General features: G+C 50.2%; 7 protein-coding genes across 7 annotated transcripts; 3 read left to right on the top strand and 4 right to left on the bottom strand.

Annotated features, from left to right (window-relative positions):
- Positions 1 to 829: 829 nt before the first annotated feature.
- On the top strand, positions 830 to 2,280 carry EsH8_VI_001087 (NAD(P)/FAD-dependent oxidoreductase; the record flags this gene model as incomplete). Its single annotated transcript, XM_083272340.1, has 2 exons — positions 830 to 1,426; positions 1,480 to 2,280. 2 exons carry the CDS (start codon positions 830 to 832, stop codon positions 2,278 to 2,280), a joined length of 1,398 nt encoding a protein of 465 aa, XP_083127514.1.
- Positions 2,281 to 3,294: 1,014 nt separating this feature from the next.
- EsH8_VI_001086 (uncharacterized protein) lies at positions 3,295 to 4,888 on the bottom strand (the record flags this gene model as incomplete). The annotated part of the gene is made up of 2 exons (XM_083272339.1): positions 3,295 to 4,672; positions 4,761 to 4,888. 2 exons carry the CDS (start codon positions 4,886 to 4,888, stop codon positions 3,295 to 3,297), a joined length of 1,506 nt encoding a protein of 501 aa, XP_083127513.1.
- Positions 4,889 to 5,605: 717 nt separating this feature from the next.
- On the bottom strand, positions 5,606 to 7,986 carry EsH8_VI_001085 (Zn(II)2Cys6 transcription factor domain-containing protein; the record flags this gene model as incomplete). The annotated part of the gene is made up of 7 exons (XM_083272338.1): positions 5,606 to 6,142; positions 6,193 to 6,290; positions 6,352 to 6,527; positions 6,609 to 6,773; positions 6,837 to 6,866; positions 6,924 to 7,876; positions 7,954 to 7,986. 7 exons carry the CDS (start codon positions 7,984 to 7,986, stop codon positions 5,606 to 5,608), a joined length of 1,992 nt encoding a protein of 663 aa, XP_083127512.1.
- A 444-nt stretch (positions 7,987 to 8,430) lies between these two features.
- On the top strand, positions 8,431 to 9,946 carry EsH8_VI_001084 (uncharacterized protein; the record flags this gene model as incomplete). Its single annotated transcript, XM_083272337.1, has 3 exons — positions 8,431 to 8,503; positions 8,672 to 9,322; positions 9,378 to 9,946. 3 exons carry the CDS (start codon positions 8,431 to 8,433, stop codon positions 9,944 to 9,946), a joined length of 1,293 nt encoding a protein of 430 aa, XP_083127511.1.
- A 3,731-nt stretch (positions 9,947 to 13,677) lies between these two features.
- On the top strand, positions 13,678 to 15,982 carry EsH8_VI_001083 (pyridoxal phosphate-dependent transferase; the record flags this gene model as incomplete). Its single annotated transcript, XM_083272336.1, has 5 exons — positions 13,678 to 13,736; positions 13,823 to 14,480; positions 14,546 to 15,100; positions 15,783 to 15,916; positions 15,970 to 15,982. 5 exons carry the CDS (start codon positions 13,678 to 13,680, stop codon positions 15,980 to 15,982), a joined length of 1,419 nt encoding a protein of 472 aa, XP_083127510.1.
- Positions 15,983 to 16,131: 149 nt separating this feature from the next.
- Positions 16,132 to 18,048, bottom strand: EsH8_VI_001082 (phosphate transporter; the record flags this gene model as incomplete). Its single annotated transcript, XM_083272335.1, has 3 exons — positions 16,132 to 17,288; positions 17,366 to 17,884; positions 17,970 to 18,048. 3 exons carry the CDS (start codon positions 18,046 to 18,048, stop codon positions 16,132 to 16,134), a joined length of 1,755 nt encoding a protein of 584 aa, XP_083127509.1.
- Positions 18,049 to 20,465: 2,417 nt separating this feature from the next.
- Positions 20,466 to 22,403, bottom strand: EsH8_VI_001081 (sugar porter family MFS transporter; the record flags this gene model as incomplete). The annotated part of the gene is made up of 6 exons (XM_083272334.1): positions 20,466 to 20,571; positions 20,640 to 20,906; positions 20,972 to 21,281; positions 21,353 to 22,006; positions 22,066 to 22,223; positions 22,303 to 22,403. 6 exons carry the CDS (start codon positions 22,401 to 22,403, stop codon positions 20,466 to 20,468), a joined length of 1,596 nt encoding a protein of 531 aa, XP_083127508.1.
- Between the last annotated feature and the right edge of the window lie 1,868 nt (positions 22,404 to 24,271).

Raw genomic sequence — 24,271 nt, 5'->3', positions numbered from 1 at the left:
ATATGCTTGTTGGCCAAACCTCATTCTTCTTATACGCAAGCATAGCTATAATCTATTGTCTTTTAACTGCTTAATGTCGGCACTCAAGTGTTGAGAATGTCAAGTGGTAGGTATTTTTCAGGGGTAGAATTGATTAATGCCGTCGGGAGAAATGTGATCTGCCGAAATTCCCCGGTAATTTTGTACAGACTCTCTCAGAGGTAAGGACTCAGTAGACAAGCCGAGAGATAACAACTGAAGTTTCTCCACTCTCAAGACCCACAATACCTACTCACAAGCCGTCTTTGTGTGGGTCCGCTTATCAGACAACACCACCCCCCGCTGTTATAGTCAGCTAAAATCTGCCGACGGGCTATTTGATAAAGCACCTCTGATAACCCTGGTTCATAGACGCTTGACTCCAGTCAAGCGCTGTCGATACCCCAGAGAGCTCCCAGTTTCCACCGAGGGATCGTAGCTGCTTGTGCCAAGTCAGTCAAGATCGAATAGTAGAACTAGCTCTTCGCTCTATTCTGAAGCCAAGCATCTGTTTGCCGTAATTTGTGCGGTGTTTCTTGTTGGTCATGCCCGCACCTCATCGAGCCACTTGTCCATCACGTCACTAACATGAGGTCATAGAGCAAACAAGAATGTCCACTTCGAAGATAAAATAATTGCCAGCAAGAATTTGGATAAGCACTGCCGGCTTGTTTGTAACATCATATAACAAACGGCTACTGCAACCACCAACGTCTTATTGAACCCGTTCACCGGCATTACGCTGCCATTCAATTCTAACTCGAACTTCATATATCCTGCATTCAAATCAACCTACCATTTACCCTCAGACATGTCGCACGGCACCGCCTTTTCATCCGGGTTACAGAGTATTGGGCATGCAGATCAACCTGCTCCCAACCCGGCACATTTTCCGGAGAAGCCGGCATCCTCACAGTCCTATTGGATTAGAAACTTTGCCATTGACCTGGACGCTCAGTATCAGTCTGTTTCAATTCCGGAAGAGGTCGATGTTGTTATCGTTGGTTCAGGCATCACGGGTGCTACGGTGGTACATCAGCTTGCCCAGAAGAGGCCAGATCTCCGTGTTGCCCTTTTTGAAGCTCGGGGTATCTGTACCGGTGCCACTGGCAGAAATGGTGGCCACATATGCCGTCCTGAGGTGTACAATATCCGAGAACTACTCCACCACTATGATGCCGAGGATGCGCTTCGCATGCGCCAGATGGTACTTAGGAACCGCGACATGCTTTTGGACTGCATCGATGAGCTCAAGGCTGCCGACGATGTGGACCTCCGGCTTAATGGTACCATTGTTGTTTTCGAAACAGCAGAAGAGCGTAAGGAATATGAGCTAGACATAGAGTTCGCAGCAGCTTACGGACATGCTCATGAGGGCACTATTTTGAGTGCAGAAGAAGTTATCAAGGTAAGTAAACATTCTAGAGCCTAGGAGGCCAATGATATTGACTATGACACAAGAAAGTCGGAATCGCACACGCAGAGCATGGTGCTGCATTCTTGGAAAAGTCAGGCACCCTCTACCCTAGGAAGTTTGTCAACCTGCTTTTGAGGAACGCGATACAACGAATGCCGACTCTGTCAATTCACCCGTTCACTCCAGTGACTTCTGTGTCTAAGCAGGAGTCTTCCTCCCACCCTTACACTGTTAATTCCGAAAAAGGCGCAGTGCGGTCGCGTGCCATATTTCATGCCACAAACGGCTACGCAAAGCATTTGATTTCTGAGCTAAACGGCATCGATGGTGTCTATGGCTGCAAAGCTCACATGTTGGGCGTCCAGCCCGACAATGGCCCTAGTGCACCTCAGCTTGAAACGGGGTTTGGTTACGCAGACTTTTGGCATTGGGTTCAACAGACGCCAAATAAGGGCCCATTTCTCTACGGGCTCGCCAAAGCAGAGTATCTACATGATTACGATGACACGCGAACGATTCCGGATGAAGATCCAATCAAGAAGGAAATGGTCGAATTTCTCGAATCGACATTTCCTCGCTGGTTTACCGAGAGTAGCGCCAAAGACAGAATCATGTACGATTGGACAGGAATCCAGGGCTTCACAGCCAATGGCGCTAGCATTGTTGGCAGACCGGTGAAGGGTAGCCCTGGAGAATTCGTATCCGTTGGACATAATGGAGAAGGTATGGCAAGATGCTTTGCTTGTGCTACAGTTGCGACCGATGTCATGTTGGGTTATCTAGATGAAACTAGGACGGCTGTTCCAGATTGGTTTCCCAAGGCATATTGGCGGGATGTTGCCTGAGACAGTATTTAAGGCGCAACTTCCACAATTTTTTATGAATTTGTTGGCCCTATGGATTGCCTTTATCTACTGCTGTCTCGTTGTGGCTCTGGAAAGAAAGAACATCGCCGAATTCGTCGAATCAAGAGTTCCATTCGATCAAAGAGCAGATGCGGCTTTTCCAGTGCAGAAACATGCCTCGCGATGTTTTAGTTGTAGCCAATTCGGTTACAGAATAGAATATTCCGCCAGAATATGGGTAGAAGTACTAAAGCCTAGGGATAGAATCTCCGGGCCAGCAAACGGCGAGTGGCAGTGCGGCCTCGTTCCGCTGCCGGCGATATCTTCACTGCCGCTCCCCACTGCTGACTTTTCAATTTTTACTTCAACACATCAAAAACTTAACGGCTCAGCAGTCACATATTTAAATATGTTAAGCTTCTAGCTGTGCAGATATTCTGTGATGCCAATGGTTACTCGGCATCTGTAGTTTACTTGAGGCTGTCATGATCATCTGTAGTTGCCTCATGCCCAAATAGGCTCTGTTATTGTCGTTCAAAAATTTGAGTCAGAAATACAGCGGTCATGCAGAGAAATGAAAGGTCAAAATGGTTTTGTTTCATCCTCTCCCTCTTCACACTTTTCTTTTCTCTCTCTTTTTTTCTTTCATTTTCATTTTGGTTTGTTGGATCGACGATCGACGGAATGATAATGCGGGACATCATTAGAATAATCGCTTTAGATTGATATCAGCCCAAGAGCCCAACGGCAAATTAGATCGAGTCAAGTAGTGTCAACGGACAGAAATCAGCAAACCGTTGAGTGGAATACTATGATGAATGAAGAAAATTGGCTCGTAATTACTCATTCGAATGAGCGCGTTATCTCGAGCCACTGCCTGACAAGCTTGAATACATGGTGATTACTAGGTTCAAAAGATTTGTTCTTACGTAGCGGTATATTGTTAAAAATGAGCGTAACATTATTGGCGAGCTTCCGGGCTAGACTACAATATCAATGTGGCCTAAATACTACTCAAAATGGCAGGGCGGCACCCACATTGACATGAACTGCCTTGATATTATAATAGGCTTCGAGGCCAGCTTCTCCAAGCTCTCTACCCACGCCACTTTGTTTCACCCCGCCAAATGGCACTCTAAAGTCCGAGTCGTTGCTGCTGTTAATCCATACCATACCGGCCTCGATGCGCTGAGCAACCTTATGCGCCTTGTTGATGTTTTCCGTAAATATGGCGCTTCCAAGGCCATAGATTGAATCGTTGGCCATTTGAATCGCCTCGTCATCGTTCTTGAATCGCAGCACGACGGCACAGGGGCCAAAGATCTCTTCTCGATATATGCGCATCGTCGGCTTGACGTCAACAAAGACAGAAGGCCTGACGTAAAAGCCCTTTTCAAAGTCTTTCAAAGTGCCCATATCAATGATGTCCCTGGCGCCCTCCTCCTTGCCGACAGCAATGTAGTTCAGCACTCGGTCGTAGTGCGCTCTGCCAATGAGGGGTCCGAGATAAGTATCTTCGTCAAAGGGATCTCCAATACGATGTTTTCCTATGACGCCCTTTAATTCTTTGAGAAAGCCATCATAGATGTCATCGTGAACGAAGATACGTGTGGTGGCCGTACACAACTCGCCTTGATTGAAGGTAAAGCCAAGGTGAGCCCATTGAGCGGCCAATTCAAGATTGGCATCGCTGAAAACGATGAGAGGTGATTTACCCCCGGTCTCGAGCGTGACTTGCTTCATATTGGTACTAGCCATTCTCATTATTTCCTTGCCGATTTGAGTACTGCCCGTAAAAGAGACTTTTGAAACTTGAGGATGTGTAGCGATGGCAGCACCGGCAACCGTGCCAAGGCCGTTGACAATGTTCACCACACCAGGAGGAAACCCGGCCTGATTGACTAGCGTGGCCAAGTAGAGAACAGAAAGTGGTGTGATCTCTGATGGTTTCAACAACACCGTATTTCCACAGCAGAGCGCCGGTGCTAATTTGGTGATGGCCATGTTCAATGGAAAGTTCCATGGCACAATAAGGCCGCACACTCCGACCGGAACTTTAGCGGTATAGGCAAACTTGTCTCTCCCTGCGTCAATGGTTTGGCCGTGGATTTTGTCTGCGAAGCCGGCGTAGTAGCGGACGATTTTGATTGCGTCCTCAATGTCACCCTCTAAAGCAATTGAATAGGCCTTGCCGGTGTTGAGGGATTCGATTGTTGCCAGTACGTTGGCATTTTCTTCCATCAGAGAGGCCAGCTTGTTCAGTAACATTCCTCGGTCGGTTCCTGACAAGTCTGCCCAAGCAGGGTTCGAGAAAGCGGCAAAGGCTGCCTTTGCCGCACTGTCGACATCATTGTGGCTTGCAATAAATACAGGGGCTATCTCATCTTCAGAACTAAAATATCAATTTTAGAAAGGTAACAAAATCTGGAGATACGACGACTTGGTAAACCATCAAAGAAAATTAGGGTTGCTTAACTTACGCTGGGTTGACTGTGGCTAAGGTCTGACCATCGCTAGATTCAACGAATTTTCCGTTAATGAAGAGGCCAACAGGCTGGTTCCATGTAATTCCATTCGGAGCTGTAAGTTTAACCTCAAGGGGGCTCATGGTGTTTGCAGTAGTTGAAGACGAGAGAAAATTGCAACCTGTGGTCATCCGTAGCAAACTTTTTCTGACAAAGATCATAGGTTTTATGTAGTCCTGCTTTTAACATGTTTTCGCAACCACGGGACATAACGATAACATATAGGCAGGATTGTGAATGGTGACGTATTGAATTATGAAGATATGAAATGCGGCTTGGAACATTTGTACACAATCATTGATATTGGAGATGGCAATCTAGTACGTACAGGAGTTATTGACGTTAGAAATAGCCCGGCGGTAAATTATTTGTCACCCACTGCATGGCGTGGTAGCTTTGATTGGTGGAAAAGCTGGGGCAGACCTCGTGTTATGAAGCCACGGGCAATTCTTGATTCGCCCCCTCACAACAGAAAAGGCTCTGCACGCACGACCGAAACGAAACTAAATGCACTGCAAATCAGAAAGGGCTCTGTGATATGCCAGCGGCGACTCCGTACACGTTAAGCAGTCTGCGAGGCCAAAAGACCCCGTTGGCCTCCACGTGCCACCATCTAGGTAGTTGATGATTCATGGCTCTCTTCTTTATACTGCCCTTGAGCGATGAGTGATTTGAGGTGGATAGGTGTGGGAAACAAGCATTTTTAGTAGCGTTGTGAGGTAGTTGTGATAACATCATCATCATGTACAGTGTTGAGAACGTCTTAATCTTGGGAACCAATAACCGTGGCATTCAATCGGCTATAAGAGCCTGATGCTCATCTCAAAGCAACCAGGCAGGCAAATCCTAGCTTTAGGGGAACATATGCTTTCAATAGCAGACAGCCTTTGAGCATGGTCAGGTTGCGATGCACAAGCACCTGAGCCTTGGTTTCTAATAGCTTCAGTAGTGACATCTGACAATCTAACTACTCCGCGACCCCCAGTACACCACCGATAGTGTCCTAGTTCATCCAGGGCACTGTTTAGAATGGCCCAGTTCTCCGTTGTGGTGCTTTCAGACAATGCTGAAAGGTAATCACGCACACTAGAGATTAAACTTGAAGTAAATCGCGATGTGTGAAAAAGACAGTGCAGAAGGCGTAAATGATTTTCAGCTGAAATTAGCAGAGTTGTTGGTGCGGTAATGTTGACATTTTGCGCACCTGCTCTGTCGAGTGGATAGAGAAATTGCCTCAAGGCAACTGATGTGATCGTCGAGGAAAGTATCACAAAGAAACAGGTAGCGGGTGATAGCAAATTACAATTGGGATCGAGCTGTAGGAGGTAGGGCAGCACCTAGGTGTTGCGAATGAGCAGTTTCCAGGCAAGGTTCGAATTCTTCTCACCTCTCCTACTAAAATGGCGTGTTCTAATGCTGCCAGAAACTCTGGACTCGAAGGAAGACTGTCGCTGGTTAAGATATGGAACAGATCTCGATTAACATCTGCGAGAATGGTTAATAAACTAGCAACATAATAATTCAACCGAGGAGATGGATGGCGTACATGTAAGAATGAAAATGCCATGAAACCATATCATGGCCTCTGCTTGGTAAGGATACCTAAGGCAACGGAGCTCAAGAAGAGAGGTTGGAAATTGGAGGAAATAGACTTCCAAGCTATTTCTCACTGCATCCAATGCAGATACATCCAATTGACCTTCTGTCACTTTCAGGAGCGGCCTACAATTTTATTTTAACCAACTCAACCGCCTGGAAAGCCATTCATGCTATCAGAGAGCATGGGGAGAGATTTATACGTACTCTATCAAAGGTGTGAAGAGAGAGAAAAAGTCACATCCTGTACTAGTTGAAGCAGAAGCGGATTCCCAATGGGTTGACACCGGAGATTCGTGATATTGTGTCGAGTCCTGTGCATGGGGGACTTTTGATATTGTCGGCAACCTGTATTGCAACAAGCTAAGTACCCTAGACAACACACCATCAGAACGAGGACTGCAGGACATAGCAGCTGAAAGAGTAGGACCTCACGCTTTTTGAACCTCAATAGCTTTACCAGTCCTTAATTTTGGTTAGGATTCGAGGCCATCGCAGAATTGCTCTGATATAGATACGGACCTATCAAAAATTTCTGGTTTGGATTGAGCCAGGCTGTCCTGCTGATAGAGATCGTGCCATATCAAACCCGCAATGGAGTTCCAGCGGCATGCGATGTCCATGATGTCAGGCGTCAGACTCCACGTATGACTCGCTATCATCAGTGCAAGGCACTGTGAAACACTCAAATCAGAAGACTTCCATGCTAGCAGCGGGAGCCGCTTTAGAGACTCGATTCGGAGAGTGTCAATAAGCAGGTCGGCATTCTCTCGGGCGGTAGACGACAGCTGAGCGGGCTCAGTGAGTTCCAGTCCAGCAGCAAGAAGCATGAAATGTAGATCAAGTGGCCAAGCCCCAGACAAGTCAAACCTGGAGGGCATTGAGAGTTCTTGGGGAAGGTCCGATAATGCATTGAAGATGCCAAGTCTTTCCGGTTGCTGGAAGAGACTTGAAAGTAAATTCTGCGCACCCTCAAAATCAAGACCAAGTGCAGTGATCTCATCAAATACAAGGAAAGAGGCAGCTAGATTCGCGCATGGCGTATCGAGTCCCGCGGTGATGACATCAGGGTCGTCGCCGCGAGCCTCAGCAACACTGAGACTTCTTTCCCCGTCGATTTCTTCTTGACCATTTTGGTAGCTATCATCTTCGTCCAAGTTCTCGTCCACGACATTCAGACTTGTGGGGTGGCCTGGTTCCGAATTCTGCTGGTCGTTTTCCCCAGAAGTCAGTGGAGGAATAGGCGATGGACAGGGTGACGCCTCTGGTGCTTGCGTTGCAGGCGAATTCCTAACGCCGATTGACACACGGAATGAGTTGTTCGAGGTACTTGTTGCGGATGTTCCTTTTGACTGATGCACTGTCCTGATGTCGTGCGGCGGTCTTCCTCTTCGGCGAGCAGGCCGTTCACGAAGACATGGAATGCCAACGCGCTTGCAACGGGAGCACGGCGTCACTCCATCGCACTGGGTTTTCTGCGTATAAGATAATAAAGGTTGGTTGCTGGATACTAAATGTACGGAAAATTGCGTAAGAGAAAAGAGTAACTGACCAAAAAGCAGCATCGATCGCACGCTCGAGCCATTGGACAGAATCTCACACGTTAATGATAGTATAAAAGCAACTGCGGAGAAGTAGAAGAGATGCGCTGTGGGGAGCGGAGAATTGACCGCGAGGCCTTCAATGCGACAGAATTTAAAGGCCCGACGGGATGTAATTAGGCTTGAGGGATGGGTCATTTGTCACCAAGTAGATAAGGGATACCAGGATTACCTTATCACGTGAAAGATGCGACATGTTAAGATCAATATTTCCCGACAGCCAATCGGAGCCCATGCATGGTGCTATCGAATGCTGCCTTATCTTTTCTGTTGGCTTCAACCCCCTCCTCAAGCTGTCTTCGGAATTCCATCCCGTTTGTGCCTTGACAACTATCCACATGTTGCTTCTACCGTTTTAGAAGCTTCCCATGTATTGCTGATCTGTTAACCCCAATCGATTCACTATTTCCTACCACGGCATATTTGATATGTATCCCGACGTGTCCATTTGGGAATCCGGTCCTCTACTTTCCGGGGAAGAAACCCAAAACCTGTGCAGAGGTCAGTACGGTCAGATGCAGTACCGGTCTAAACAATGTAGTCGAGGTTTTGAAATGGCATTTGCCTCATAGCTGGGCTTTCTCTGCCGCTTCCCGTGCTACTCTTTCTCGTCCATACCGTCTCTCGAATTATGACGCGCTAACAACATGGCCACTGCGGCCACTCAAGTCATTCGAAGAAGTAGACGCGCCTTCGCTGCAATCAACAAGTCTGCGCCCTCTCTGCTGCGTATGATCCTACCATTGTGTCTTAAATCACCATCTATTCGCCATGGACTACTTTCTCTAGGCTCTAGCCTTTCAGACCGCTCGCCGACGGATTTGTATCACTATCAGATGGCATTATCCCAGTTGCGCGACGAGATAAATGCGGCTAAAGCTAACAATCTCGACATTGAATGGATCCACCAACTTTTGGCATCGTCTCTAATCTTAAGCATGTTTACGTTAGGTCAGTGCGACGGATGTTCGGTACAACATGTTCGAGGCATGGTTGGTATTGTACGCATGGCAGATCAGACGCTTCTGGCATCCACGCCTCTCGGCCGCTTCCTCATGGGCGCTTCCGCCTGGCAAGATATCTCGGCCTTCTGGCTCGGTCGCAAGCAGCCGTCGCAAAAGGCTTGGACGTCTTGGATGGCACATCGCGTCTCTGCTAAAGCAGCAGGGGAGCTGACGGCCCTAGAAACCATGACGGGATATCCAGAATCACTGGTTACAATTATAGCGGACATCGCCGAATTTGTCGATGACAATGTGCATATGGCCATGCACCAGTCATTTTCGCACGATGGCCAGCCTACATCTCTCTTCTCACCGCGTAAGTATTCCATACTTACAGTATACGCACACTTGCAACAATACTGATTTTGTAGAATCAGCAATTGTTGGTCAGGGCGCGTCCGACGATTTAGAAACATCTTTGAAGCAGTGGGCCATGCCGTCGCCCCCTTCCGAGCTGTCATCGCTTGGGAAGCTGGCGCTGCGGACTGCGTGGGAAACAATACGAATGGCTGCATTTCTCTACCTTTGGACGTCCTTCGGGTTTCATGCCAACGTCCTGGATCCCATAAGAACAGATCGTCAAACTCTCAGGGATGCGTACGTGGCGGAGATCATATCTAACAGCCAGGCAATCATCGAGCTCAGCTCACAGCAGGAAATAACTATAGGCAATGCTCTTTTATGGCCATTGGTTACAGCAGGCTGTGGATGTAGCGCCGGGCAAAATCAGCATGAGCAAGCAATTTTGAACCTGCTTTATGATCTTGAGCGTCTCTACACTATGGAACACACAAAGGTTATTAGGAAGTTGTTGCAAAGGCTTTGGAAATCGAGAACGTCAAGCCTCAATCGGCAGCAGACGTTTAATTCATCGGGTAGGCCGTACATCAGTATGCACCAGATAGTTACTGAGATGAACAAGATTGTTCCCCTGCTGTAGCTGACGCAACCTCAATGCGCTATTGGAACGCCAATATAAGTAAATGCTTGTAGTCGTATCGAACCCTCCTGCCTAAACCATGCTGTTGCGAGAACCAGTGACAATTGAAAGTCAGCAAAACCGGACGTACTGCAGTCGCTTTCCTATCACACCATATGTGCCTTTACCCATTAAGTTTGACGTAGGTCAGATCCGAAATAAAACGGGATTTGAATCAAATTAAAGGGGATTTGATAGTGATACTGTAAGCGAGAGGTCCGCAACGAAACAAAATGGATCGGTAAAACGCAGTTGCACACTTCTTTTCTCCGACGGAGACTTTTCTCTACCCCACATCACAAGTGACTTTGGAGGACTGTGGATTTTCTGGCATTTCATGACGCCTCCAACCACAAACTTCTACGTTATCTTTTTATCAAAATAGTACTGATGCACCATGTTAAATTGTCCTTCGATCTAGCCGATCCAACGAAGCCGGTTAATTCCGAGCCTATATGTCTAACTCGGCACATGCACTTGCCACTTATTGACAATTACGGACATAGAGCTCCTGCATATTATTTATCTATGGTAACTCACCCTCCAGTCTCTCATCCGCGTAAGTCAAACCCATATATTTCTGGTTCCTCGCTATTTTCTATCTCGTACGCGATGCCTCTTTTCTTTTCCTTGGAACCTGAACATCACAACGTTTCTTTCCTCTACAAGCCTGCAGGCGTAACCCTTGGCAATGTCATCGTCAAATCAACCAAACGCTCTATATCCGACCTCAGAGCCAACATGGAACACCATTGCAAACGCAAGGCAGACTGAAAGAAGAAGGACTATTGAGGCCTGGGGGCTTCGTACACTTGGAAAACAAGTTCCGCTACTCCCTCCGCCTGCCGTTACGAACGTCTTAGACTGGCCAATCGAGAGTGGCCAACTGACGACTCGTCAAATTGAGATTACAGAGTCAACCCCAAGTCAACTGCTGCATGATCTGGAAACGGGTGTTTTGTCTGCGAAAGAAGTTCTTTTGGCTTTTATCGCTCGCGCCGTCATTGCCCACTATCTCACAAATCCTCTTTCCGACCCAATTTTCGAAGAAGGCCTCCATCGAGCGACAGAGTTGGACGAATACCGTCGAAAGACAGGCAAAACAATAGGGCCACTTCACGGGTTGCCTATCAGTTTGAAAGACGTAATGAACGTCAAGGGTATGGCCACAACTTTGGGGTTCATCGCCCTTGCGGGGAATAGACAACCGACCTCAGATGAGTTGATTAACCGGCTTTTTGCGGCAGGTGCAGTCTTTTACTGCAAGACAAACGTGCCACAGTCTCTCATGTCAGGAGAGTGTAACAATTTTCTTTTTGGCCGGACTTCCTCCCCCCATAACACCAGTCTTTCTGCAGGTGGCTCCAGTGGCGGCGAAGGTTCACTCATAGCCTTAGGGGGGAGTCCTTTGGGCATCGGAACCGACATTGCTGGGTCAATTAGGACGCCGGCCAACTTTAACGGCATATACGGCTTCTGTCCCACGTATGGGCGACTTCCACTGCACAGCGCGGATCAGTCGACCGCAGGGTTCATGATCCGAGGGGTTGCAGGACCTCTTTGCCGAACCATTGATGGGTTGGAAGTCTATACGAAGACCATTCTTTCAATGAAGCCCTGGCAATGGGACCAAGCATGTGAGAATCGCCCATGGGACGATAAGTTGTACCACGAAACAGTACGTCTGGGACTGAACGGTAAAGGCGCGCTTTGTATTGGATTCATTGCCAATGATGGGATCACTACTCCACATCCACCGATCCAACGCGGAATGCACCGGGTTAGAGCAGCACTTCAACGCTTCGGGGTTCGCGTAGTTGACGTGAGTCTGCTGGACGGTACGGAGGGCATATGGGACATGGCAATGAAAATCTTCAATGCTGATGGCGGAAAAAGTGTCCGTGAATTGGTGGCTCGATCTGGAGAACCTCTGATTGAGGAAATCAGCCTGGCATCGGAGGCAGATGCAATGAGTGCCATCGAGCTCATGTCACATGGACGTTCAATCCTAATGTTAAGGCAGAAGATATTGAAAAGGTTGGAAGACACTATATCCTTGACGGGGACCGGAAGGCCTGTGGATATGCTTGTACTGCCCTCAGGCTGTCATGTTGCACCTCCTCACGGCACTATGAAGTACTGGCTTTACGAGGCTATTTCGAATGTACTGGACTGGCCTTGCGCGACCTTCCCGGTAGGCAAGGTGACGGCAGCTCAAGATCCCAAGCCTGACGCGAGTACGGAATTCCAACCACTTTCGGAGTTTGACCAACTTAACTGGAATCTTTGTATGTCTCCCATCTTTCTGGTTCAATGGCCTTCCTACGAGTATATCTGCGATCGTGTATAACCTAGTCCCCACTAACGAATCACCTTAATAGACTCTCCAGAGAAGTACACGGATGCTCCGATTAGTTTGCAACTCCTTGGTTATCGCTATCAGGAGGAAAAGGTTTTGGCTGGGCTGAGAGTTCTAGAGGCGGCGCTGCGGTTTTCAGCTCAGAACGGAGAGCAACTTCAACCTTCATTGTAAGGCTTCAGAATGGATTTAGAATGAAAATGAAACATTCTGAATTTCTAAACAAATCAGTTTATAAAAAGCGGTTTAAGTGACATATATTTCCATGTCACGATGCATATAAGCCGTAATCGCAGCAGCGCAATTGCGAATCCGTTTTTGCATCTCGCTCTATTATCCAGGTCAAGAGTAGATATCAATCTGGAGGAGTTAATGAATTAATGAACGTCGATGTTACGATCAGTATAGTTGGTCCCTGTACAGCGTGACTATGTATTGCAGAACTGGGATAATAACGACGGATCATTGTTACTGTTGGTATCACAGGATACCCGTACGGGTGGTAAATGGAACGAAGAGCAAAACTGGTACTGTATTCTGTTGGTTGTAGATGTAGAAGGAAGAAAAAGAGAGGCAGCCAGCGGAAGCAGCAGTTGTGAAGAATCGCCGTTGGCGGCCCGGAGGCAGAATCTCCGGGCCCCACTGCTGTCGCTTCCCGCGGCTTGACCGCCTGCCCGTATTCTGGCTGGGTAATCCAACAGTTACCGAGGCTTTTGCTTTGTTCCAGAGTTGGTTGCCCTGATCTTCTTGTAACGGTCGAGTTGATCGAAGAGAAACATCATCTGGAACAGAGAGCTGGTGAACAAAGGTGTCAAGTGAAGCATGAACATTTTCATTCCAATCTCCGTGGCTTTTCACAAACTCCGACCTGCCGCTGATCTTGGCAGCAAATTAGTCGACAACGTTTAGAATAGCCAAGTCTTTTTTACGTAAAATCCCCGACGGTGAATTATGTTTTGATAAAAAACGATAAACGATGCGACGGCATCGGTAGGTTCACCTTACACGCAAGATTCGGTAGCCATAGAGCATGGTAGCATTTGTCACAGGACATCAAGCAAATAAAGTCGCATACATTTGCAACATTTGAGTTGTGCCTTTGTTTCTTCGTTTATCCTTCGACTCGAAGTATTTGATATGCACATCAATCAATTTTCTTGTGTTTGGCATGATGGAACCTCATATTGTTGTTATTCCCGAGGCACATGCTATTGTGCCATGCAACGATGAGAGTTCTAGCGCATATAGCGACCTAGTGGGTTCACGGTAAGCAAACCATTCTTGGTTTAAATCGCCACTTAGCCAGCCCACTAGATTAACGCGCATCGCATCAATGCTAGCCCCGAAGAAGATGAGCCCTTGGTCGCTGGAGTATGGGCCCTACATGACCGAGTTGTCTCAACTGACATTTTTGTTGCCGAATGGAACGAGATGAAATATGTCGTAAGAGGTGGGTTACCCTCACTAATTCTTCTAAGTGGCAAAATTACTCATATCGTTGGTCGAATAGGCACAGCAACAATTGTGGATGAGATTTCGCAGCAATCTCACAAGTTGAAGCAAGGGTCTTTGGTATGGATTCCCAAGGGCTCCAAGGCGTCGTTTTCCAGTTCCAAAGACTTCTACACTGTTTACGTAGAGCAGTGCCATGGACAGAGCGGGTTTAAGACAGGTTTTGAGCCAGTGGCAAAGAAATCTTTGAAACCCCAGCTGGACTCTTTGGTCGCGACCTTTGCGTCTGAAAATCCGGCTTCCCTTGAGCGGCACAAGCGATCCCAGAACACTCTTGCCGGAGGTAACACCCGAGCTGTACTTCACGAAGAGCCGTTCCCTCTCGCTATTGAGAGCGGTTACGGACCTTATGTCGTCTCGGTCGACAAAAGAAAGTATTTAGACCTCGTCTCCGACTACTCAGCTGGTCTATTCGGTCACTCCAACGCCGTCATTGCCGATGCCGTCTCTCGCGCGGTATCGAACGGATTCAACCTCGGCGGTGTTACTAAAGTTGAAGTTGAACTGGGTGAGCGTATTAAACAGAGATTCGATGGCATCGAAAAGATTCGTTTTTGCAATTCGGGAACCGAAGCAAACACGTATGCCCTAGCTACGGCCATGACATTCACTGGAAGGAAGAAGGTGAGTTTCTTGAAAAGCTTGATTGAATTACCGCAATATCGATTTTGACACTTCCCTTTATCCAGATTCTTGTCTTCGACAACGGCTACCACGGTGGCACTCTAAGCTTTTCTTCAAGGGGAAACCCCTTGAACCTGCCTCATGACTTTGTCTTTGGTAAATACAACAACATCGAGGAAACAAGACGGCTTATTTCTTCCGAGCTGGCCGCAATCATTGTTGAGCCAATGCTCGCAGCCGGCGGCCAGATTGCTGCAACAAGAGACTTCCTTCTGTTCCTTCGAGAGGCAGCCAATGTGACAGGCGCCGTGCTAATCTTTGACGAGGTCGTCACGTCACGATTGCACGTGAATGGTTTGCAAGGCTTCCACAATATCAAGCCTGACATGACCACACTCGGCAAATACCTCGGAGGAGGGTTACCCTTCGGCGCCTTCGGTGGCCGTTCAGATATCATGGCCCTTTTTGACCCTTCTAGACAAAAGTTGAGCCATTCCGGCACCTTTAACAACAATGCTTTTACCATGTATGCTGCTTTGGCTGCATCGGATTTAGTGACGGAAAAGGAAATCAACCGCATCAACAAGTTTGGTGATACTATCAGAGAGGAAGTTGCAACAGTCTGTACGGAATCCGGATTCTCAAACTTGTCTGCTACTGGTTTTGGAAGTGCAGTTGGATTTCATTTTAGCGGTCCTGAGAGTTGTCTTTTAAGAGACTCTTTTTTCTTCTTTATGCTTAATCGTGGTATTAGGGTCGGGCGTAGAGGGTTTATCTATCTAAGTTTGGCCCATACTGAGTCTCATATAGAGCAGTTCATACACGCTTTGAAGGAATTTATTGCCGAGTTTTAATATATTTTATTTTTAACGTTGCTAAGCATACATTCGCGTACATTCAAGTCCTCATTCGCCCCAGTCTGTGTCTATTGGCCTTGAAAGCTTCTTAGAAATCCCAAGTCCTATATCTATGTCTTATATAACATTTCCAACACAATCTTTCTATGGGGTCTTTAGGATCAAATGCCCGAGGCATCGTTGAGCTCTTTGGGGCTCACGTTGCCTGGACAAAGGGTTACCCGATATTCTGAGACGATTGCTCGCCTCGACTTGAAGCGGAAGATGCGTCGTCGTGAGGTCGCAAGCCAGACCGGGTGACACTATTGCGTATCTAGCGGACAGCGAAACAGCGGTCGTCCTTGGCTGCATGGGGAACGTTGAGAGGGAGGAGTAGATGATCAACGCCGCCCTCCGGGGAGCGTTGAAGCGGCCGGGGCGAGGAGCCGTTTCTACGACGTATCAGAAGATCCAAGAGGGGTTCGGGAAGGCGCCCGAGCAGGGCAACGTCGACGTCGAACACTGCATCGTCATCGGAAAGACTTATCTTGATGGCTACGTTGGCTGGGCCGTGAAGTATCCACCCAAGGACACGGATATGTGAGTCTTTGCCTCGAACTGAGCGAAATTTCGCATGGACACTGACATAGTAGCCGCACACCGTAAAATTAGATGACTCTATGCTATTCGTCTATTCATCACGAAGACCCAAAGTCCCAAAACTCCCGCTCAATGAAATTCACACCCAAGCCTTAAAAACAGGGTATCTCTGCATATAAATATCTTAACCGCTTGATGTACATCATGTCCGCCCCTCACGCCCGATCTCCATCCCATCTCGGGGCATTGAGTATCAGGGCCATCAGCGAACCAGACAGCAGCCCGGTCACGGGCACGGTGATGAACCACCCAAAGTAGATCCACGCCACGAGGCGCGGATTAATGCACCTCCAGTCCCCATTCGCGAGGCCGACACCGACCGTCGCGCCGGCAATGCACTGCGTCGTAGACACGGGCAGCGCCAGCCGCGTCGCCATCAGCACCGTGAGGGCGCTCGCTAGCTCCATGCAGAACCCTCTGCTGGGCGAGATGAGCGTGAGCCGGTTGCCGAGGTTGCGCATGACGTGGTACCCGTACGTCAGCAGGCCCAGGACGATGGCGCCGCCGCCGAAGCACAGGATCCAGACGGGCACGCCGACGGACGTCTCCACCCGGCCCGTCCGCCAGATGTCGTAGGCGCTGGCGAACGGGCCGATGCTGTTGGACACGTCGTTGGCGCCGTGGATGAAGCTCGCCGCCGACGCCGTCAGGACCTGCAGCGCGCTGTACATGTACTCGGCGCGGTTGTCGTAGTGCGGCGCGCGCGAGTGCATGTCCTCGATGTCCCAGCTGAGCACGGCGTTGCGCTTCTGCAGCGTGATGACGTCCTTCTCCAGCCCGCGGAGGAGGACGCGGTTGATCCGCCACCCGACGACGCGGAGGCTGTTCCACGGGCCCGGCGGGCGGGGCGGGACGAACTCTGCCGAGCCGCGGCGGGACTCGGTCATTGCCACTGTTGTCGCCCCCGGGGTCTGTGAGAGGGCCAAGGTTGGAGGCGAGACGACGGGGTGGTCGTCCTTGAAGAGGTCTGACGAGGTCTGGCTGCTCTGTATCGATTCGAGGAGCGTTTCGGAGGCCCTGACGTAGGCTAGCTCGTCGGCTGTGAGGTGCCCGCGGTAGTAGTCCTTGATGTTAACCCTCTGGACACCGGCCGGGGGCAGCGGTGGCGGTGGACGGTTCAAGAGCCAGGGGCCTCGCCACATCATGGTCCACTCCAGCTGCCAGTCCTCGTTGACGATCTTCCTCCAGAGGTATGGCAGGAGAAAAAAGGCCTGGAGCATCGTCGCGCCGGTGGCCACGGAGAAGACGGCGATGAGGACTTGCGCGGGCGTGAGTTCGACCTGGGTCTGGACCCCTTTCCACGCCATGAGCACTGCGGTATGGTCAGCGACACGCAACACGCAAGCATGCCTCGGAAAGGCCGGGGGGTGGGGGGTTGCCGCAACTCACTCGTCAATGCCCCAAAGGTGAGGAACGTGTAAAACGGGATCGTGATGAAGGCATTCCGGACGGCGTTCGTCTTGGTCAGCACAAACCTCTTCGTGCCGAGGAACAGCACCGCGCCGAGGATCCCGGATAGCCCCGGCGCAACAACCCACGCCGCAAACACCTGCGACACGCCGTCCCACCCCCAGCTCACCTTGGTGATGCCGACCGAGGCCGTCGCCGCGCCGACCAGCCCCCCGATGATGGAATGGGTCGTCGACACGGGCAGCCCGTTGCGCGTGGCGATGCTGAGGAAGACGGACGACCCGAAGATGGCGCACATCATGACGAGGAGGAGCACGCTGGGGCGGTCGTCGTAGAGGTGGGGGTCGATGATGCGGTTGCGGAGGGTGTCCGCCACGCGGGAGCCGACGGACACGGAGCCCCCGAACTCGGCGACGGCGGCTATGGCCATCGCCTGCTTCATGGTCAGGGAGCGGGACGAGACCGAGGTCGCGAAGGAGTTGGCGACATCGTTGGCGCCTGGTTTGAGACATGTCAGCACATTCTGCTGGCCCGGAGAGGGCTGTGGACTTCACGCCCCAGGGTAAGATGGGCGAGTACGTACCAATATTCCACGCGTCGAGGAACGAGAAGATTGCGGTGATGGCGAAGATGTAGTCATATTGATGGAGCGCCGCTGCCATGGTAAGGCATGCGGCTTTGGAAGCGCGGTATGATGCAGTCGTTTGAGTAGGGTCGGATCAGTCAAGGTCGCTGTCGCTGTCGTCGGCTCCGGGGTCTTCGGCGGAGCGCAGTTCCGCGGAACATGGCGCGAGTCTCTAATTCGCCCTCATGCTGCGGAGGGAAGTCGCCCGGATGTCTGGTTGACGGAATGGCAAGGGCAGAGAGCGTCGTGAAAAGCCCTTGAACCGTATTGTGTCTCGCGATGATGATAGCGAGGGTCGGTGGATTTGCGTAATGTGCCTGCCGTTACCCGGGACCGGGTCAGATTATATGGGTTATAACTGCGGGCTGCTGCGCCCTGTCTTTTGCAGGTCCAAATCGAATCGGGACTGATCCCGAACGAGGTGATCCTATAGCATCGCCCCATGTATCTTACGGAGTTGGGGGTTCGGGAGGTCTGGAGTACGCTGGTACGGTGAGATTTCGGGCCAGGCTCCCACGAGCTTAAGGGTTGCCATGTCCGAAGAGCCATATTTTCTCCAGGCCAGACAGGGGATGGGCACGAGGTGGAGAAGAGATCGATGACAGGGCGGATGGGATTTCATGCAGACGTCAATCCCCAAAGTTGCCCATGGGCTGCGGCAGAACCGGATGGCCCCCAGGTCAGGGGCAAACTGCCTCGCGAAGCATTCGGTCCCCGTTCGAGGCGAATGGCATGGTTCCAAGGCATGTATGTCAATCAGCTGGCACGGTGTAAAGTTCTGTATCGAGTTTGCGAAAGAATGAGGTGAGAGGGGGCTGTGGTTGTGCTAAAGCTGAGGTGCAGAGAGCGGCGGCCGCTTGGCGACGTTGAAAACGGGAGCCAATCGCGGGCCGAGATTCGAGCACGATGTTCAACGATGCGAGGACGCCAATGCCCGGTCTTACGTGCGCCGACATGGTGGCGCATCCCGTTTTTGGCAACCCGATCATTTCAACATCTTTTTTTTTTTCGTTTGGCGTCGCCTGGAATGCATTTCACCACGGCCCCGACTAGGCACTCCATCATTTCCCATCTTTGTGCAGAGGAACTCGCTTTTCTGCGCCAGGCATTTCCGGGCATCCCTCCCCTGGTCGGATCAGAAGCCATCGCATCCACATCTCTCGTTTCTTCCCAGATGCCAACCAGGCCAGTGGGGCCAATCGGGTCCGGACTAACGTCCCCGTGAATTGGTTACCCGAATTCTAGTCTCAGGGGTCCCAGGTTCTCGGCAACGGGCAGCAAGGCTGTTGCAATCGATGAACAAGCAGGCTTTGAGGGGACGATCAGACCAGTCTGCTTTAAACGGGACCACCATGCGGGCAACTACTGCTCCCCCCCCCCCCCCCCCCCCCCTAAAATATGCTGAATATCAGGCTCTCGCGCCTTTCTTCGCTAATCATTCACAGCACGTGGCTTAGTGCCGTCGCCTTGTGGCCCCCACTCCTCGGTGACGATTTCTGTCAACGGCATCGCGATATGAACAAGCCCGATTGGACGGAACAGACTGCCGGTTCAGAGCTCTGTGTGGCTAGGCGGACTCTGGTCGAGCAGCTGCAATAAGTAATCAAAGCAGACTTGGCAAACGCGTCAGATATCAGTTACACGGCCCAGGGCCTCACAGAACCGGTTCTGTGTGTTGCACCCGCTTCACTTGCTATTTGGTTCAGCGACATACCTGAAAGAGCTCCAACCATTGCCGCACCAGTGTCGATTATTTGTTCCTGGCGCCTTGTCGGGCGCAGCGCCAAGCTGCGTGCTACGCTGGGCGCTGGTCCTAAATAGGGCCTTCGTCCCTGTTGTTTCACATTGGACATAAGCGTGGACGTTGCCAGGAACCTAGTATCTCCAGTTACCAATTACCAATACTTCCGGACCCGAGGGAGCAAAGTCCTCTGATTGTTGTCTAGACGGCAAGAGGCATGATATCAGTCAGTTGTCTTCTGACAGTAGCTTGGTCTAATAAGGTGTAGTATCGACATATATACATTTCAATATGCAGCTCTGCCAAGCCTGTCGCGGTATCAACTTTGATTTCGGCAATATATTGTGCAGTACGCTTCTGCCCCTGAAAGAAGTTCACATCTATGGTTAGCTTTCTTTTTGAATAATGCTTGACTTGTTTATTACGGCTCAGGAGCTTAGCGGCACACGGGAAACCATTGAAAGCAGAAGAACCCCCGTGTCTATCAACGAACCGGAAGGTTGGATGACGTAAAAGGACTTTGATTCATTACATCGTATTGATAGTGACTGCTACGTCTAAAAAGCTGAGGACAGCACTTCCCACTCTTACGGCACCGAAGTCTTTCTTCAAGTCAAAGACTACTAGTACTAGCGCAACAGATCATTGACAATAATCTGCACTTTACAACTTGGACCTCGTAACGGAAGGAGCTTCCTTCGATGAGCTCAAATCTATGCCCTGTCAAGATGATCGACTTCGCGGACGTCGTGCTCTATGCTCTTTGCATCGTCCGCCTTGGCAACAGGACCATGTGCTCGGTGGTCGCCTTCGTAACCACTATAGCAATAATGTCAGTACGTCTGTGCGATTCTAATGCATTTGAGATTCCAGAAAGGTGCACATACAAAATGATATCCATCTGGTAGATCGTGACGCCCTTCGTCTCGGGCAAAAAGAAGAATGCCCAGATGGTGGCAAGCAGCATCCAGCAGGCGAAGAAGAACCAGACGCCGTAATCGAGGCTGCTGAAGATGTAGGGTAGGGCTTTGGTGATGATGAACTGGATGAGCCATTGGGTGAATGCGGCAAAGGTTCCTGTGAGGTTGCGCAGGGCACCTGGGAAGATTTCGGCGGAGACGATCCACGGAATACCGTTGAGACCAAACGACCAGCTAATAGAACCATCGTTAGCACTTTCGTACTACTTTGTGCATAAAAAGAGATGGTGGGGACTTACAAGACGGAATAAATCATGATAGCAGCGGTTGCAGCCCGGCCACCAGCCTCGGTTGATGAGGACAGCTGCCCCCCTGCCGCGATGATTGGCGCGGGGTTGCCGACTTTGACATACGCGCCAACGAACCACAAGCAGAGTGAACAGGCCAAGGACGAAATTATTGTAGGCCTACGACGCCCCCAGATATCGATGAGGGCACCGTAGAAGATGATTGAGGCAACAGCCTTCACCAACCCGTAAATGCCGGTGTACAAGGCCACGTCTGTGATACCGATGGACCCAAACAACATTGGGGAGTAGTAGTTAATGGCTGAAAGACGGACGAAGTTGTCAGTTGTGGAAAAATACGAGCCAGGTATTGGAGCAAGGCAAGTGACGTACCAGCGGCGCCGGACATATTCTGCAGAGAAAACGAGCAGAACACCAGGAGCAAACGATTCCACATTCCCTTCCGAGACAGCTCTTGCAACGAGCCGCGAATATAAGCATAAAGACCATTGCCATACGCTGCTGCAACGGACGCTTCCTCTGCAAGCCTGGCGCGTATCATCTCCACTTCTTCCTGCACATACTGGTGATCTATAGGCAGGTGCCGCAGTGCGACGAGATTCTTGTTTGCTTCTTCCTCGCGGCCTTTGCGGTACAGCCACAGAGGCGACTCGTGCAGAAAGAAGCCGCCGACTAGCAGGGCTCCTGAAGGGATAAGCTGAACCGCCATGGGCAGGCGCCACGATGCCGAACTCAAAGGATCCATGTTTTGGTTGATGCCGTAGTTGATCCAGAAGCCGATCAGCGAGCCTGTCTGATAGGTGACCTCGAAGAGGCCAGTCAAGATGCCGCGGATGGACGGGATCGATAGCTCGGCGATGTACGACGGCACGGTTGCCGTGATAACACCGCATCCCCAGCCGGTCAGGGCTCGGCCGGCGTACATGGAGGCAAGGTCATTTGTGGCGGCTACCATGGGGATGGCGCCGGCGAGGAAGACGAGATTGCTGATGATGAGCGCCCATTTGCGGCCAACATATTCTGTGACTGTTGACAAGGTCTGTTAGCTCCGAAATCGGATTTTGAAGCTGCATGACAAGCCATACTGAAGAAGCACATGAGCGCGCCACCCAAGGCGCCAGCCTGGAACGCCGACGTGATGTTGGACGATATCTCCTTGGAGGTCTGCGGGGTGATGCCGAAGTCATTCACAAAACTTTTGCGCGCAATCGTAGTCCCGATAAAGGCCGAGTCATAGCCGAACCTGTTGAGGGGGCATAGTGTCAGTCAACAACCCTGCTTAATTCGACGCCCAGTAGATAGCCATCGGCAAAGAGACATACAGAAGTGATCCCATAGCAATGATGGATGACTCGATGTAGAGACGCCAGTTGTAAACCTCCTTCGGCGTAGGCCGATCCTCGACCGCACGAAGTCCGCCCATCTTTGCCAGGGCCCAACAGTCGCTTGCTTGCTTGGTTTTCCGGTTGTAGTCGAAAAAAGGTTGTGCGCTAAGATTGTCGAGTGGGTAGCGAGAGCGCACTCGGTGAAGAGATCAACCCTTGAGAGCCGCAAGATTTACGCTACTACTGTATGCAGCCCAGGAGCGTGGTGAGCGAGGCAACGAGAGAAGATTCCGGCGAGAACGAGGTTAATCCTCGATTTCCGTACTTGTCCCCGCAAAGATCACCCGCGTCCCGCGCTCAGGTCATCGGTGCGGGGAAAATCTGGGGAATGGTGCGCCATGCTCGACGTTTGGGAAGGATTGGAGATGGCTGGGGTGGTTATCGCGAACCTCGCTCTCATTAACCCGATGCCGGCCATTTTCCAAGGCAGAGTTGCACCAATTAGACCAATCGAGCGAAGAGGGTGCCGATCACACCCGAGAGACAGGGAAAGTGGTGAGGGACGGCCAAGGCAATTGGAGAAGACAGCCAAGCGACGGTGGGGTTGTTGGAGTTGAGTGGCATCAGCATTGGATAACAAAAACCCTTGCGCTTCTGCGATGACAGGCCTCGGAATACCAGAAATAACTGAAATGAGCTCGGGGCGATGAGGGTTGTTGCTGTGGACACGGCTGTTCCTACTGTTGATTGAAGCCATGATCTTGGGGTTTCCAACATGTTTGAGCCACTCGGCTAAGGATCGTTTTCATTTGAACGGACCGAGCCTGGTGGAAGGCCGTTGCCGAGGTTTGCGTAAGCGAGCAAACATGAAATACCACCAAGTATCGAGTAAAGTGAGCCAGGTCAGTCGGAACCTGGAGCAACGCCATTGTAAGCGAAAAACACCCGTTAAACCCCCACCCATACCCGAATTTCGCAGCACAAAACACGACAATCGAGCATCGTTGAGCCGTTAACTTGAGCTTACCAAGTTGTTGGATCGCCATTCATTAAATCAATGATGGGCTCCTTATTTTTGCCGATAATACCTCATTGGTTTAGACATTCACCAAGGTAACTGTGCCTTTCCTCGACTAAAGCCATACTATCTATATTACAAGAAGACCATGTCTACTGGTCATGCTAAGTGATCAAACTCTGAGTTGCAAGCCTATTGAAGAGAAGATTTTTTCCCTCAGGATGTTTTTATCCTGGTATGTCCCGTCCGACAAGTAAACTGGTTTCCGATAGCGTTGACGTTACACTACTCATCATCATCACGTGGCAGGCTCTGGCAGCTCCTCCTTCCGACAACCCCACCCCCACTTACCTTCATGCTCGACATGGAAGGGTTACATGATGTATGTCAATCCAATTGTTTGGTCCGATAAAGGATTCTATTTCTGCAGCCAAAACCAAGCCGAACAAGCCAACACAGCATAACATACTTTGGATTGTAGACTAGCAAGATGCATCGAGCCATATGACACCGGAACATTGGCGTTAGTTACCAAAGTCAGCCGTACCTCGTTGAATGCTTGCCTTTTATATACAGCAACGACAGAGTCATAATCTGGTTAGAGACGACACATGTAGGTTAACTGTGAAATTTATAAAGTGTGGTTGCTTTACACGTTCTTGCATTGCTGTTGAAGCATTGAAAGACTGCCAGAACTGGAGCAAGGCAGGATTATTTGAACGCGATCAATCGTCCATTTTAAAGGCGAATCATAATTACATTCAAAGCCGTGACTAGAACATGAAATGCGCTCCAATTGCTTTATATCCTTTACTCTTTGGTAATTCATATACCCCAACACTAGGCCGTATTGTTGCTTTTGAATAGGAAAGTCGGCCATGAGGCCTGGCTGGCCTATGTAGCATCGAAGTTCTGATGATCTATCATCAAGCCGCATTAGGCTTCACT

The sequence above is a fragment of the Colletotrichum jinshuiense genome, chromosome 6 (genome assembly GCF_051148585.1).
Source record: "Colletotrichum jinshuiense chromosome 6, complete sequence".
Lineage (NCBI taxonomy): Eukaryota > Fungi > Ascomycota > Sordariomycetes > Glomerellales > Glomerellaceae > Colletotrichum > Colletotrichum jinshuiense.
This window is presented reverse-complemented; position numbering and strand designations above follow the sequence as displayed.